Source organism: Micropterus salmoides, unplaced genomic scaffold (assembly GCF_014851395.1).
Source record: "Micropterus salmoides isolate LMB-PRFRI ecotype aquatic unplaced genomic scaffold, ASM1485139v1 Ms_hic_scaffold_17, whole genome shotgun sequence".
NCBI lineage: Eukaryota > Metazoa > Chordata > Actinopteri > Centrarchiformes > Centrarchidae > Micropterus > Micropterus salmoides.
Genome location: NW_024040817.1, coordinates 9,404,058 through 9,421,464, shown reverse-complemented (window position 1 = coordinate 9,421,464; position 17,407 = coordinate 9,404,058). Strand labels below are relative to the sequence as shown.

At 44.6% G+C, this 17,407-nt stretch overlaps 1 protein-coding gene across 6 annotated transcripts in view; it reads right to left on the bottom strand.

Annotated features, from left to right (window-relative positions):
• Positions 1-10,748, bottom strand: part of cica (capicua transcriptional repressor a) — a 36,897-nt gene extending 26,149 nt beyond the window's left edge. For 2 of the 6 annotated variants that reach the window (XM_038724256.1, XM_038724257.1), the window contains exons 1-3: positions 10,561-10,748; positions 3,003-6,726; positions 2,207-2,483 (exon numbers count right to left, since the gene is read on the bottom strand). In XM_038724256.1, the coding sequence (XP_038580184.1) occupies positions 2,207-2,483; positions 3,003-6,512 (3,787 nt within the window). In that variant the 5' untranslated portion in view covers positions 6,513-6,726; positions 10,561-10,748. Of the gene's footprint in view, positions 1-2,206; positions 2,484-3,002; positions 6,727-7,087; positions 7,217-7,759; positions 7,858-10,560 lie in introns of those variants that run through there. The other 4 variants (XM_038724252.1, XM_038724255.1, XM_038724254.1 and 1 more) reach the window with 3 other exon arrangements.
• Between the last annotated feature and the right edge of the window lie 6,659 nt (positions 10,749-17,407).

The window sequence follows — 17,407 nt, the reverse complement described above, 5'->3', positions numbered from 1 at the left end:
GTGAAACCGAACAACATATAAATTGCCAATAAATATCTAAGACAAATCCATGTACATTTACTACACTCCCAGTTTTCAGTGTTGTGTTAAAATATCACAAAATGCATCAGAAGATATATCATGCATTTCAAATGGAAACCATCGTCCTTATTCATACATTCAAAGTAACATTTCTGAGTTTTGACTGTAATATTATGAGGTTGGCATGGAAACAAGCATAGAGTATATGATTAACCCAAACACCTCTATTTCTCAGTGGCCATTTTTTTTATATCTAACACTGTGCAGACAAAGTACAAAATATTCCAAAATACATGCTTTGAAAAAGGGTACACAAAACTGCTGGTATGCATCAACCACATTCATTCTCCCCCCAAACAACACTGTGCTCCTTCTGACATTAACAGTACGTCTTGGATTTTGTAGAGAGTTGCCTTATGGTAATGAAGGAAAATTAACAAAGATGTATATGAAATGTACACTCCCTAGAATACCAAAACCAGTATGCAGGACCTGAAATGAATTGAAGCTTGGGTCAAAATTAATGTTCATAAAATGCCAACAACTTCATTTATAATTTATTGACCTGTGGCTTTTCTTTTTTTTTTGCTGTCAGTATAATATTAATGAATGCAAGTACGTTCCCGCTGTCCACTGTGGCTGATTTTATGGGAGCCATTGATAAAATTCACATCAAGTCAATTTTATTTATTTAGCCCAATTAGAGGTGCAGATTCAGATTTTTTTTAAAAGGTCTGACTTGGATCTGATTATGGCCAATTCCAATTTTGTTTCTTTCTAATAAGTATAACTGACAGCATCCAAAAACATTTTTGTAACTTTTCTTTCTTATTTCTTATTTTTGTAAATTCTTACTTTCTTTGCACCAGCACAAGCAATGGCGATTCTTCTTGGGGTCCATTTAATAGTATATTCATAATAAAGCATTATTATTAAATAATACATTTTGTTAAATAACTTTTAAATTTTCTCGAAAACTGCACCAGGTTACGGGAGCTTCTCTCCCTCAAACACATCTCAAAATAAAAGGTGCTCTAGGTTAGCCTACTGGTCAGAGCATTTTTATACAAATAAAATCCAGCTGAAAATAAACTGCAGTATAACACAGCTCAGTGTCTCCCACAGAATGACAGTGTAACTCTGGGGGCAAAGAGGGTATATTTGTATAGGTTATTTCTTATCTCACCATTTTAATTCTACTTAATTCTCCACCTTATTTTAGTGTTTACTTACAAACTACTCATCTTGCTTTTTCCTTCAGACACAGACACACCAATAGCTGACTCTCTCTGTCTCTCTCTCCCTGTATCCAACATAATACCAAATAATTTCTCTCCCTCTCTGTTTATATGCTGGCAAGCGTTAATATATCTGGGTGGTCTGCACAAGTAAAGTCGGTGTGGGAAACTCTGCTTATTTTTGCCTTTCATGTTTACAAATTGGGAGCGCTGTGTCTTCTTCACTCACAGTGAAGAACTTTCATGAAACATTTTCCTTTTAGTGTGTGTGTGTGTGTGTGTGTGTGTAGATGTGACAATAGTCGGTTACTGTCTGTGCTGCTGTGTGCATGACGTGAAACACAGGCACAGGATATGGCTGATTAAGCTGAAAAGAGTCCATCTCTAAGCCAAATATCACAAATCACAATTTGCCTCAAGGGGCTTTACAATCTGTACAGCACACAACACGCTCTATCCTTAGACCCTTAGAGCAATTGTTTACTGAGTGCTATTGGTAAAATAGCCTTTCTTTTAAAAGTATGCGGCAAAAAGCAACATTTCTCATACTCTTACATGTACATTTACTCATTTGGCAGATGCTTTTATCCAAAGCGATATTTTTACTTTTTCTCATGGTTTATTATAATAAACAAATTGGGAAAATTTTGTTTTTGCCAAATACATGCCTATTAAACATAAATTTACAACTCCAAATGCTCCAAGGGGGCAAAAAAAACATCTGTGGATACTATCTTAAATTGCAAGCAAACAACAGTACTGTGTACATGAGTCGTAGCCACTGCACTCTGATGACACTCCTATAACCCTAAAGAAGCACTACGCTTCAGCTTGCACATCCCTTCCTACTTTACAATGTGGCAGTGTCGCTCAGCAAACTGCATCTGACGCGAATGAAGCCACAATACCACAATGATCCCTTATTCTCTCTTCCTATCCTCCCTTACCAGTCCCTGGACGTCCCATGATGATCTGCTTGCGTGGAGCAGGGTGAGGCGACTCAGCTGGCAATATAAGCGGCAGCAGGGCAGTAGGCGTTGGGTGACATGCTACCGGCTGTGGCAGGGCCCCTCCAGAGGCATCCTGGTGTCCCTCAGGTTTCCTCTCTCTCTCCCTGCCTCCAGAACCAGAGGAGGACAGGACTGAGCTCGATGAAGTGGGCATCGACCCAGGGGTGGAGGGGCTGGACAGGGCAGTGTGGCCCACTGTGGCTGGAGTCAGGGACTGGGAGGGGATATCAAAAATGTATTTTTAGTATACACTGAGAACTGGCTCTTAGCAATAACATAGTAGATATATATTCTCTTTCAAAATGATATTTAACTGAAACCCCTGCGACATAATCGACTTATCTGCTGTTGATCCATATGTTCAGTATGTTCCATACACTCCATTAGAACCGCTGTAAATCAAAGCTGACTTACAGCAAGCCACAAATTTTTGAGGGCCACCTATCACGATTAGTATTTGATTCTTAAAATAAAGATTTTCAGTGGACTATTCTTTTAATTCACTGACAAAATCACAGAGATTATACATCACCCACGTGACAAAATCAAAACAACAGTGTCAGTGTAGATGGTCACTTTTGCAAGATCAACCTTTGACCAACAGCATAATACTGTATCACCAAAAAGGAAATTGTAACAAGCATTCTTACATCATCTTACTAAAAATATGTAATACTATTTAATGAATGTTCTAAATTTTTTACGGCCACAAAAAATAAAGTGACTCCCTTACCGAGCTGGAGGTGACCAGGACAAGTGTGGATGTAGGGTTGCGCAGGAGAACTGCACCGTTGGTGGTGGCCCCGTTGATGGGGACAGGGACCTGCAGGCCTGGAGGAGCTGTATGTTGGGGCTGGCTGTGCTCTCTGGACCTGCTTTTCTCTCTCCTTCCTAACGGGCCATCAGAGAATTTGGCCAGGGGGACATCTGGGTTGCGGACAATGACTGGGGAATCGCGAAGGGGCACAATCCGCCGAGGGGAGGGTTCCTGGGGCAGCGGGGAGGGAGGAGTGGGCGAGACCAGCATGGGTGGAGGTGTGGAGGCAGCAGAGGATGGTGGCCTGCTGGTGGCGCTACGGGGCCGGGGAAAGGAAAGTGAAGAGGGGGTTGTGGGCTGACTCTGGGGGGAAAGGACTCTGAAGGCGGCAGGACTGTGGCCCACGTTTGGGTCTCCCACCACCCCTCCCCCTATGCCCACCAGCTGCTGTTGCTCAGGTTTGGTCTGGTAGTCCTGGACTGCAGGCAGTGGAGGGGGTGGGTGTGTGTCGAGCTTCCTCTTGCTGGGGCTCATGGGGACTGTAAAAGTGAGGTTGGTCTGAAAAGTGGGTACAATCCCTGACAGGTGGCGCTCTCTCTCAGCCCCTGGTGTGCCCATCTTAGTACCGCTAAGCTGCCGATGGCGGCGTGGAGGAAGTGAGGCAGAAGCAGTAATTGGGCTGAAATTGGCAGGGCGAAAGCCAAAGAGCGGAGAGGGTGAGGGTGATGGGGTAGGGGAGAAGGGCGACTGGTTGGAGATAGGGGAGAATGATGGCGTGCCTGAGCGGGAGCCCCCGAGGGAGACCAGCATGGTCGCTGCCTCACACTCATCAAAATCAAAGCGAGAGAGGTCCTGGGGGAGCAGAGAGGGAAGGACCAAACGGGGGCGGGAGTCTCCTCCACGGCTGCTAGCCTCACTACTTTCCCGTGAGGTCTCATCCCAGTCAAACTCAGAGCTTGCTCTCCCACCGCTCAGTCGGAGGTCGGATGGTGTCAGGGTCCCTGTGCTGCTGGCTCCACCCCGTTCCCGGCCGCCTCCACTTGCTTCCATCTCCTTGGTCCTCATTGAGAGGTGTCTTGAGCAGTATCCTCGGCGCTGGGACTCTTTAGAGCAGCCCTCCCTGGAGCACAGCCTCCTCCACTGTTTCCCATTGAATTTCTTACGGATGCCTGTTGGCGTGCACACCACATCTCCCTTCTTGTACTTTTGCTGGGCAGCTGTCAGTGGGGTGCGGGAACGTGAGGAAGAGGTTGAACATGATCCGGATCCACTGCCACCGCCTGCTCCCCCACTGGTAGACCCTCCTCCCGAGGCCTTCTCTACTCTGGAGGAGGATGCTGTGGAAGATGAGATGGGAGGGAGAGGAGGGAGCTGGGGGGTGGCAATGACAGCACCAGCTGCTGCAGCTGCTGCGGTTGCTGGGTCAAGGCCTAACAGGACAGGTGAAGGAGGAGGATGAGGGTTCAAGGTCAGGTGCGCAGGGGGGATCCCGATGCCCCGAACCACAGACAGGTGCGGATTGAGGTAGCCAGGCGGGGGCTTAGAGACTATGTGGCGGTGTTGGGGAACTGCCATTGGTTTGACCCCAGGTATGATCGCCCCCATTGGGACCATGTTAAAGTGGGACACCTCCATGTCTTCTTCGGGGGTGAGTGGCATGTATGGGTGGTGTTGCTGTTGCTGCTGCTGCTGCTGCTGTTGCATTGCACTGTTCTCCCTTTCTCGCTCTCTTTCCCTCTCTCTATCCTGTTTTCTCTGTAGGTCCCTCTCTCTCTCCAAGTCTTTCTCAATTTCCCACTCTCGGCCAGGAACGAGGCTGAGGACGGACACTGGGGTTACTGGGGAGGCAATGTTGTGGCCCGCTGTGGAGGACACAGGGACCATGCCTGGGTAGGGCATGCCTCTCCCCAACACCGACCCCACGCTGGGTGTCAACCCCCTGCTCAAACGACACACCTCCTGCTCCACATCCATCTCCTCCCTGTCCTCCCGTTCCCTTTCCTTGTCTCTGACCCCCTCTTCAACATCTCGTCCTCCTCCAGAAGGCAGATCCAGGTCCCATGGTGGCACCAGAAGCCGGAGTGTTTGTCGGGAGACCCACACTGCCTGGGTAGCAGCAGCTGCCCCTCTGCCATCCTCTTCCTCGTCCGCAGAGTGAGATCTTTCCTCAGACAGCAGGACACGGTAGCGGTTGGCCACTGCAGGGTGTGTGTCCACCTGGGTCACCACACCCTCTCGGTACCACTGCCACTGGCCCTCGCTGCCCTCCTCATTGCCAAATGGCACGCAGACGCGGGTGCCCATAGGTATTGGATGAACACCGGGGGGCGGGGCATCAAGGATAATGTCCACCACCCCTGGGGGGCTGTCATGTTGATACGGATAACGGCACAGCGTCTTCTCCCCATTGAGTTGTACCTCCAGGCTTCCAAATTCACCGCTGACCTTACGGACCACCCCAGCCCGGAACACCAAGTCTGAACTCCTTCCTTCATCCCTTTCACTACCTCCCTCCTCGTCACTTCTTGTCCTAAGCTGGCGGGCGAGGACACGCTGATTCTTCAGCCCTTTGGCCAGGGCATCCGACAGAGCATCAGGGAGAGTGGGTGGTGCATGTGTAGACATCTGTGTAGGGGTATGTGTGTCGCCGACTACCTCCAGGTCAGCTGAGTGCTCACTGGCGGTGTCTGTTGAGGAACAGCGAGGCAGGGGACTGGGCGACACTCGCTCTGCATCTCTTACCCCTTCACCTCTTCCAGGTCTTTCCCTCTCCCCTCCCAGTGACAGGGGTGGGGGTCCTGGAGAGTTATCCTGAGGCCCATCCCTGCCAGTGGTCCTGCTGTGGAAGTTGTCCATCAGGCTCCGACTGTGATTGTTGCCATCAGGGTGCGAGACACAGATGTCACTTCCTGAACCCGTTAACTCATGGTTGATGATCCCACCACTAAGAGGAAGAGGAGGGGGCGTGCTGGAGGAAGGGTTGCTATGGTTACCAGTGGTAGACGAGCAGTGTTCAGACGTGTACTTTTTCTTGGGAACGCGAGCCTTGAAGGTGGCTGTTTTTCGGCTTGAGGCGGGGTTTGGGCTGTTGTTGGCGCTTGGTGTACTACTGTTACTACAACTACTACCACCACTGTCACTGTGGCTGCTGCCACTCACAACTGACCTCCCGGATCTATCATCTGAGGATGTCAAAAATTTCCCAGAATTCATTACAAGGGATACTGTCGTCTCTGACAGCCCTTCTCTGTGAATCCCCTCCCCCTCTAAGGTGTCCCGTGCTCTGATTGGGTCTGCCTGAGGGGACTCCGAGTGTGAATTAGAAGAAGAGGGTGTTCGATTTTGTGGGGATCTGCTTCTGTTTCTGTTTTCATCCGAATCTCTCTTCTCCCCTCCTTCTGGGGCATCCCCCACTCCGCGGCGCTTCCCCCCTTTGGCCCGAGTGGAGGGAGGAGAGCGCCGGCCCTGCTTTTTTATCGGCTTCATCTTTTCATCTAGCTTGCCTTTTCTCCAAACAAGTCTTTTTATTTATTTATTCCAGAGATTCTCTTTGGCGTTCCTCCCTTGCTCTGCCTCGTTTTTGTTCTTCTTCCCCCTCCTTTCTATTCTCTCTATTTTCCTCCTCTGCTGGGGCCTCTCTCTCCCATCCTGTCTTGTCTTCGTTGTGCGACTTCGGCACTTGCCCACCTTATTCCAGAAACTGAAAGAAAGAGAACAGGGAGTGTGGGTTACTCATGTGGCAAACACATTCAGACATGCACAAAGCCATGCAAGATAACTAACTAACTGCATGATTTTGAGAGGAAAAGTGACTGACTGTATCAAAATCAAACATCTATGAAACATTAAAGTAACATCAAAGTAACTCAAAATAAAATCACAGCAAGTGTGACTTTGTGAGGTTAGGCATTATAAAAAATTTGAATAATAAACCGTTAAACATTAATTTTATGAAATGTATTCCCTGTTAAATGATGCACCATCGTACTACAGTAGTAATGAATATGACTCATCTACAAATTCATTACACATTAATTCATTACATAACAGGCTCTACTCACATTACACAAGACCTGCATCCATACCAGGTACATATTGAAAACAGGAGGCCATATCGTAGGGTAAACAACAATTTCAACTTACAACACAGTATGGAAATAGTGAGAAGCAATTTGCCCAGACAAGCCTTTCTGCATGCACTCCTCTCTCTCACACACACACACATACACTACTTCTTGGCCGGGGCAGTAGAGGCGGGGGAATTCCTTCTTCGCTCGCATACTGAAACCCTCCCTTTTTGTCTCTCTTACTCTCTCTCTCGGTGGCGACCTTTATCTATGTATTTCAAAGCAGAGTCAATCCGCCCCTACAAACTCCATTTCCTGTGGAAGACCATTACCTAACTTCCCGTTACTTTATTCCTCCCTCTCTCTTTGCTACTATTACACTTTCATTCTTATCCCCTGCCTTCATTCTCTCGTCTCTCTCTAATATTGATTTCTACCTCTCATCTCCGTCTTTCTTTCCTCTCCTTCCACTTAGTCTCTATCCTCATTTTGTGCTGCAGTCATCCAGAAAAGCAGTGTTGTTCCGAATAATTGTTATTCCACACCAGAGCTATTCAGTATCACTCTTGGCCATGACAGAGTCATTCAGAATATCGCCTATTCCACACCAGACTCATTCACAGCTCTGCCTCCATTTATAAAGTAAAATAGATTAATTTTACTGACTTGTTGAACAGGGGACCGTTGTCATTTAACTGGTTTGTTTGTGTGGGAGTTACACACGGGACTTGGTCCTAGCTGCTGTATGCTCTGCCTCATTTCTTCCAAAACAAGAGTCTCCACGCAGCTATGAGAGCAAGAAAGATGTTTGTAACAAGTGTATAAGAGGGAGAATCAAAACACCTTTTTTATACGGCGTCACCTTCTTGAAATGTCTCACTCCTACTGTGATATTCCCTGTCAAAATGTTCTGGATTGATGTCTGTCAACCACCACTCGGCATGTCTACTTGTCAGTGACAGTCTGTTAACTTGCATGTCTGCCTGTCTGTCCCTGTTTCTACATCCATCCTCCCACCAGTCTCTTTCTCTCTGTCAGCCTGTCTCTTTTCCCGTTTGCTGCCTTCCTGTTTGTCTGTGAAGGCTTGCATTCATTCAGGTCCTTTTAATATCTGCCACATCATATCGGCTGGAGAGAAATCCATTTTCAGAGATAAGTGCCGCCTGTCTCAAGGCCACACACACACAGCAAACATCTATGTGATGATAGTTGATAGTGCACACAGAGAGCTAGAGAGCTCACAGCCATCACTGTGCTCTATGTAAATCCCTATTTAGGACAGACAGCCGTAGAGCAGGCACCATAAAATAATTTGGCAGTCTGCCTTACTTGGTCACGATAGAGGTATGCTACGTGTGTTTACTCAGTAGTGCACTGTGTACAACAGCTGGTGTCAGAGTCATGGACCTAATGATAACAGCTTAAAGACAAACTGACGCAACTCACACTTCCCACTGTGAAATATGGAGACAGGATACCCGTATGGGAGCTATAGTAGGCCTGTGTCTCAGGTATACACAAAGTTCAGCATTTGCCGTGTTTTATAAATTCACATCAATAAATAGTAAACATGACTGTGAGCAGCATCGAGCTGATACAAGTCATGACAGTAGGGCTGCAATTAACAATTATTTTCATTTGTTGATTATTTTCTTGATTAATCAATTAGTTGTTGGGTCTATAAAATGTCAGAAAATGGTGAAAAATGTCAATCAGTGTTTCCCAAAGCTCAAGATGATGTTCTAAAGTGTCTTGTTTTGTCCACAACCCAAAGATATTTAGTTTACTGTCACAGAGGAGTACAGAAACCGGAAATATACACATTTGATAACTTGGAATCAGAGAATTTTTTACCTATTTTTTCTTCAACAATTACTCAAAATGACTGCTGATTAGTTTAGTAATTGACAAGTAATTGATAAATCATTGCAACTCTACATGTCGGATGACAAAAACATAAAGTGCTACCTTTGAGGATGCATAATTTAGTACAGCTAACCAATTGTCCAAGATTTGGTCTTGGGTTAATTAGTTTTTCTTCAAACACAACTGTGTAAAACCAAATTATTAACAGCTGAAGTGAAATGCAACTGATTATAATATCAAGTACAAAGTGAGTTAACTTGATAATGTCAATGTTATAAACATACAGGCCTAATGCGTATAAAACTGCATGCTTCTATGAATATTTTGCCAACCTTGACATTAATTGCCTATAATTCACTTTCACCTGAGCATTTGATGTCCTGCTGTGAACTCAGACAGACCTTTCAGCCCGCCATGGTTTATTTTAACCTCATGTGGTGTTGCTAAAGCATTTTTAATGGTATATTTCTGACCCACATCAAACTGTGCCACAGTTTTTTTGGTATAGCTTTGTCATGAGCACCTCCTTTAAAGTGTATAACAGGATCACTATAGTGCTTTATAAAAGACAGGCCAGGGTGTATAAATATATTGACATTATCATAATCCGGAGTAGATAACAGCTGTTAACTTTATCTACACAAGGGCCAAAGCACAAAATGCAAACTACAGGAGGTGACGTCGTCACCTCTGGTTTAGCTGGATAGTACCGTGTATGTGTCAAGCCCTCGTAGTACCGCGATTACTACCAGTTTTACTCCACAACACAGCAGGCCGTGGCGTGCAGCGACCAGGCCTCAACTACACACAAGGCCGCTTGGAAACGCTCTACTCACTGTCACCGTGAAATAACCGGTTTAACGGGCACATTGACACCTAATACCATGTAATACGGCTCATATTCCCCGTGCTGCATGACAGTGTGAAATGTCCCGAGCAGATGAACGCGTTAACTTTATCAATCCACTCCACAGCCACACACAACACAACGACAAACAGCGGACAAAAGTCGGTTTTTCGGGCCATCCGAAAGTGACAGTCGTCTGAAAATACAGCCAAAGCTGCCCGGATAACTTTGTACTGACCCTCGTCGTCATTTGCATTATTGCAACCGTGATACAAGAGGGAGAAAGTGTCAGTGTGTGTCCACAAACAAGGAGAAGGCCCTCGAGCCCTTTAAAAAAGCACATTAATTCAAACAGCCACGTTGATTCATGAAAAAGAGGAAGAAAATATGTCAGTGTAAGAGAGAGGAGGAGGAATGAAAAAGCGAGGAGTTTCCGAGGTTTGATACAACGCAACGAAAAAATTGTTCTAGGAAGTCCAACAGCAGTTATGGCGTTGAATTTATTTCTAGTGGAAAAGTTTCAAGCTCACTATGTCTAACCGCACCGCTCCCTTTTTTTCACAGAAGACACCCAATCCGCCCTCTACTCGTCTCCGTAGGCCACCCAGATATCGGGAAATACGTTGATCAGCTCAACTGCTAATACTGTTTATGGCCACAGTAAACATGAACAACGTTAGCAGCTCGGCAAAAAAGCACAACAAGCCCCACTGCAGTGCTGCAGGAGAAAGATTTGTGGGCAGCTTATACTCACCAGTGCTAATATAGTACCCCAGTGTGATTCTCTGTTGAGTCCGCCGGGTAAAATAGGGCAGGGTGGCCGGTCGTCCGCAGCTGCCAATTAGCAGCCGTTCATGTTTCTCCGGCAAAGCAACTTAAAAGGAGGAAAAACTACTGCCCTGTACATTCTACACTACAGTCGCAAAATGGTGAATGAAGCCCCCAAAGCCTTGACAACCAGCCCGTGCGGCCAATCGCGGAGCACGAACGGGTACAGTAGCCAATAGAATCGCGCAGAAGGGGAGCGGGGGCGGGGCCACGCGTCAAAGTAAATTTGATCGACGGCGCGACGCGGCCAATCACAGTGTGGGAAAACACAGAACAGCTGTTGGGAGAGCGAGGCTGCGGCGGCCAATGGAGCTCCTCTGTGGGCATGTCTGGGACTTATACAGGCACGCAGGACAGGGATGAAATCCTTCTTTATGTCTGTCTGTCTCTCTTCTTCTTTTCACCTCCTCTGCATGTTTCTACAAACATGAAAACGTGTGTGGATAAATCGACAGGGGGGAAGCTTTTTGAAACGGGTTGTACATCTTCAGTTGACTAAAACACACTGACATGACATGATCAAATTTAACATATATGAATGTGTCACATCCCAAGCTGTCTCGTATATTATAACTGCAACTCACAGTTTAAACAAGCGTGCTATCTATTTATCTGTACATATTCCCTGTGCTGTGCAGTGTGTCCTGTGATCCATGTGAGCCACAGGTTGAGTGTAGTTTCAGAGGAATCACAAAGAACACCAACTCCCAAATTCTCATGCTTTCTCTCTCTCCATCCCTCTCACTCTTTTCCCCTGCCAGCTAATCAGAGGCATCCTTAACAGCCCAGCGTCCCTTAGTCCCGCCTCCCCAGCCAATCAGATCAGCCGCTGGAGGCTGTATGTCACCAGAGCAGCGTGTGATTGGCTAAGAGGCCAGGGGTCTGCAGGCCAATGACCAAGTGCTGTGGTGAGGTCATTATGCTTGTTGCCATCAGCTTGGCCCAACAGGAAGAGTGAAACCCCAGTGAGTAAATTGGTCCAAAGTGGGATTATGGTTCCTAAGAGAGTGACCCATATACACTGTGGGCCACCCTGCGAACACACAAACACACACACTGTGTGTACGCAGGGAGGCATGCACGTGTACCAGCAGGTACAGCCTGTAATACACTGAAGAATACAAGACAACATGCAAACTAAAGGCTAAAAAATAACACAGTTAAACATGCATGAGTGCACACACAGACACACACACACACACACACACACACAAGCAACACAGTGGCATCCTGCTGCGATTTCATAAGACGCTAATGGCGTGTGATTGCTGTGTAGCAGTGCGACGCACTGTTTCTATAGCTTACAGGCACAGATGGCGAGTTTGGTCAATGATGATACAGAGCTGGCTGGTTGCAGCATTGCAGTCTGACGGGTACACACACATGCACACAGGCGAGCGGGTACATTTACCACAGTTACAACTGGGCGTACAGCATACAAGCAAGCACATACACACACACATAGCAGGAGCAGTGGAGTTAGAACATGCCTGGGCGTTACATAAGCTGTACGTGTACTGTAGCACACACACGCACACACACTGTGCCTGGTCCTGTGCAAGCAAACACACATTTACACACTTTTGTGCATATTGTACAGACTATATAGCCTCTCTGAGCATGCAAACAGACAGGCATGCACTGTTGCACATACAACTCAGTACAGCACAGGTTTCTTATTAATATTTTGTTTGCACACTCATGCGCAAGCAACCCCTCCACACACACACACACACAAACACCCACAAGCTCAGCATTTATGTATTTACTGTACACATTTTATGGTCTTGTAGACCACATACAACTTGTGACTCGTAAACCTGTGAAAATGCACCATAGACGCACAATCAGACTCACACACATGTAAGTGCAGAGTGAGTGGGATCTCCAGACATCTTTCCACACCCCTAATAGTGAAGCACTGCAGTCTCTGTCTCACTCTAACTGACTGCTCATTCACCGTAGACGAGTGTGTATTCAGAAATGTAGGGCGAGTACAGCGAGCACGCAACTTTGAGGGGTGGCTGGTTTCATAAGCCGCCGTCAAGAGACATTAGAGAGAGGAAGAGACCCGAGGTTTAAGTCTCAGAAAAGCTTCAGAATAAGACTGGAAATGAAAGTGTGATGGAGGCTTCAGTGGTGAAAGGTAGAAGTGAGACAGACAGTGAAGAGAATTACGACAGACGGGTTGTTGCACTAATATAAAGAAAGACAAAGAGACAGACATGAATCATGCAAGTGAGAAAAACAGCAAGGACGAGGGAGAGAGACGGAAACAGAGAGAAATGGCCAGAGAGGTGGACTGAGAGTGAGTCTTTGCTGCAGAAGTCGAGCTGTTTGTGAATGAGTGCCATAAATCCGGCTGGTATTAGCACCTCTGAGCACTTTCTAAGAATGAGGCAGAGTGCTGCGGCTAAGCCCCCCAATCCCAGTCACTTTACACTAAATGCATTACGACCACTTAACTGTTAAACAGCTCCAGGGACCCTGCACTGTACCTGACCCAACACTCTCACACTCTCATTCAAGTGAGTGTGTGTTTTAAAAAAAGATCAAATGGAGATCGAGAGATGGACCAGATGAGTCCAACTCTACTCTTCTCCACCCCAGCCAATATTTTGAGGTTGAGTAGATGTACAGTAGATTTAACAGCTGCACCTGCTATGAATAATGAAATCTGAGATGAGTGTGCAGTCACTCATAGCCACTGCCTGTGCAATTATCTGAGTAATTTAGAAACAATTTAAATATCCTTCTGGTGTTAGATGAATAGGCTGAATCCCAAATCAATTTTTATAGAAATACTATACTATTGGTATTAGTAGCAATATTCACAGTAAACAGAAAGTGATGTCAGGCAATTGCTGAGTTATCACATCAGCCTGCAGCTTTGGAAGCACCATTATTTTGAATTTCACATCTTCACACATGTAGCTGACAGGGTCGAAAAAGCTGGAAGTAAGTGGACCTTGAGGTGACACTGTTAACAGCTGTTTCCAACGTCAAGAATTAACTGTCAGACTAAATGTTATGTCAAGGTCCCACAGGTGCTCACGAATGACAAAAGATGCTCATGAATGATGAAGGAAAGTTTGTACATCTACAGTTTCAAGGCAACTGAGCCAACTCAAAATACCAATGAGAACTGTGTGATAACGAAAGCTCCAGAAAAATCTGAGCAGGGGTGGAAGATGTACTCAGTTTCTAAGTACTTTTATCCAAAGCAACTTACATTTGAGGAACAACATACACGCATCAGTAAAGTGAGAGATCTACAAGAGACAATATATACTATTAAGAGCTATAAACGCATACGGCATCAATGGGATAAATACCTTGGGGAATTAATTAGAATGAATCAATAGTGCAATCAAGACAAGCGAATTGTAAGAAGATAGAAAATGAGGGCAGGAAGTGCTAGTTAGAGGTTAGTGATGGCATGTGGTAGCTCGTTCCTCCATCGTGGTGTCACAAATGAAAACAGCTGGGACTGAGAATGCCTTGTGTGGAGGGACTGCAGAGCCTGACGCCGTTGGTTGGAAGAGCAAAGTAAAAGTAGTAATAACACACAGTAATAGCACAAGGTAAAAAATACTCTGTTGCAAGTAACAGTTTTGTATTCAGTTTTACTCCAAGAAAAGTACAGAAGCATTATCAGTAAAGCGTACTTAAACATGCAATCACTGATTTTATGGCCACTTGGGGGCAGTGGAACCAACTAGTGAAATATCATCTATGGTGACCTTTATGGCAAATAGTTAAATAGTTAAATTAGTAACGCTTTTGTTTTTGCCCCCATTTATCTGAACTCTTTCTCTATGTACACAAAAGGCCTATTTCTTTAAAATATTGTCCTCAAATACGTCAAAATCTGTGTAAGTGAGCCCTTCTCCTTTGCAGAGATAATCCATCCATCTCACAGGTGTGGCATATCAATATGCTGATCAGACAGCATGGGTATTGCACAGGGGTGCCTTAGGTTGACCACAATAAAAGGCCACTCGAAAATGTGCAGTTTCACTGTATTGGGGGGTACCGGGGGGGGAAACACATCTCCTTCGCATAGATTTGATCAGGTTGTTGATTATGGCCTGTGGAATGTTGATCCACTCCTCTTCAATGGCTGTGCAAAGTCGCAGTCAGGTCGAGACCCCGATGAGGACGACGAGCATGCAGATGAGCTTCCCTGAGACGATTCCTGACAGTTTGTGCAGAAATTCTTTGGTTATGCAAACTGATTGTTGTGGCAGTTGTCTGGGTGGCTGGTCTCAGACGATCTTTGAGGTGAAGATGCTGGCCGGTTGGATGTACTGCCAAATTCTTTGAAACGCATTGGACATGGACATTCCTGCAGTCAGCATGCCAATTGCACGCGCCCTCAAAACCTGCGACATCTGTGTCATTGTGCTGTGTGATGGAACTGCACATTTTCGAGTGGACTTTTATTGTGGCCTGCCTAAGGACACCTGTGCAATACCCATGCTGTCTGATCAGCATCTTGATAATCCATCAAGTGCTCACTAACACAGATTTTGACAGATTTCTGAACAATATTTGACAGAAATAGGCCTTTTGTGTACATAGAGAAAGTCTTCTTTGAGTTCAGCTCATGATGAATGGGGGCAAAAACAAAAGGGTTGCATTTATAATTTTGTTCAGTGTAGATCTAAGTCCAATATTCAATCTAATTTCGCTCTATTTGTGCTCTCTACCAACTCCTGAAAATATCAGTCTCTTTAGTTGATAAGGGCTCCACTATGTTCACCAGCTAGTCTCTGTGTCTGTCTGCTGAACAGGTGCTGGACAGGTGGTGTGCGGTGGCCTTTTAAAGATTTTTTACTGATAACAGCTGCCTGCTGCAAACAAAACTATGTCATGAGAGCGACGAGAGTGAAGCAAAACAATAGTTGTTGTGAGCCGAACAGCTAAACAATGAGCTGTAACTCACTGTAAAACTGAAAGCTGAGGGGAGACGCAGATCCAGGTGATAATGCTCTGAAGATTAATCACTACAAGCAACTCTTTTACATTGGTTTCACATTTGATACACGGTTATTATAAGAAATAAGAAGAAAGAAAGCCGCTTTACATTATCAAAAGTACACATTATGCAGAACAACCCCCTTTAGAGGATTAAAAATGTATTTAATTAGCAACTATATTATTGATGTGCAAATATGAAAGCATCATTTTAATGTAGGTGGAGCAAATTTTAAGGTAAAGTTGGGATATTCAATTTATTTCAGAAGCCTTTTTTTGTTATATTCTTTGAAATGATCTTTACATACCAACAGCAATCATTAAATCAAATGCTCTGACACAAAAATGAAGATAATCAGGTATATGTGGCTGTCGCAGGACTGTAATTAGCACGGCTGCCCTACCCACATTGATGATATCTTTTGTATATAAAATCTTAATCTGCATAGTAACTAGTAAATATAACTGTCAGATAAATGTAGTGAAGTAAAAAGTACAATTATTCCCTCTGAACTGTAGTAGAGTACAAAAAGTACAAAACAGCATAAAATGGAAATCATCAAGAAAGGTATAACTAGCTTTAGTGCTTGACTAAATGTACTTCATGATTTTCCATTACGCTCAAATTCATACATGTAACAGGATGCAAAAATGTTTTCTCACTGATAGAAAAGGCACATCGACATGTTGCACTGAGAGTCAAGAAAGTCAGTCCACCAACAACATCAGAAATCGGGCAATTTTAGTATGGATGCTGGAATTTTAAAGTTTATTACATTTTGTCATTTTCCTGTGAGAAGATTCAGTACACACACAAACCATTTTTAGAAATGATATTTGGTTTGAAATAGAGTCCTATGCAATAATTGTGTGCTTGCCTCACTTCCATCATGGATCTGTAACTACTGGCTGATATTACTTTCCCTGTGACTGTGACTTGCTAGCAAATTAAGTAATAAGACACCAATTTTTTTCCTTCAGTTTGTATATTTCTCTATGAACACACCGCAACCATCATTTTGAACAAATCAGCGGTGGTCCTCTTACAACATGAAAACAGATGTAAACATAAAATAGTTTAAGAAATGCGAATGGTATGTTTGTACTTACTACATGTAGATAAATGTTGAACTTCCTGACCTGCTGCACGTCATCAAATGGCTGCAGGGAGATTGCCCCATGTTGTTCTTTAATTTCCTGTTCTTAACCCCACCTGACTTTACCTTTTGGCTTTGCTTTGGAGTGTTTCTGAATCTATCGCTTTCTATTATGGTCGATCTGTTTTTCATTTCACTTTTATCATTTGTATTTTTTGTGTGCTCTGGTTTTTGACCATCTTTTATCAACTTGTCAGTCACCTGAAAAGCAGGTAGAGTTGCTGTATGAAAGGAGCGGTACAAATACAGTTTGACTCCAGTTCTCAATATTTGTCATAAGAAGTGCATCAAACTAGATTTAGATTGATAGATAGATAGATAGACAGATAGATAGATAGATAGATAGATAGATAGATAGATAGATAGATAGATATAGATAGATAGATAGATAGACAGATAGATAGATAGATGGCAATTGGCACCTTTTTATTTATTCAGGATGATGGTTCTGTTTTATTCACTTCTACATTATGTGCGGCACTTATCTCTATTGCTCAGTAGGTGGCGCTGTTTCCTCTGTAACCAAAAAGCACTGACCTTCAGTACAAGCAAGTGATCTTGGATTTGGATGTTGCTCATTTTTTGTGGTTATGTAATATTACCATCATGCTTAGAACTATTTAAGAAATTGTTAAA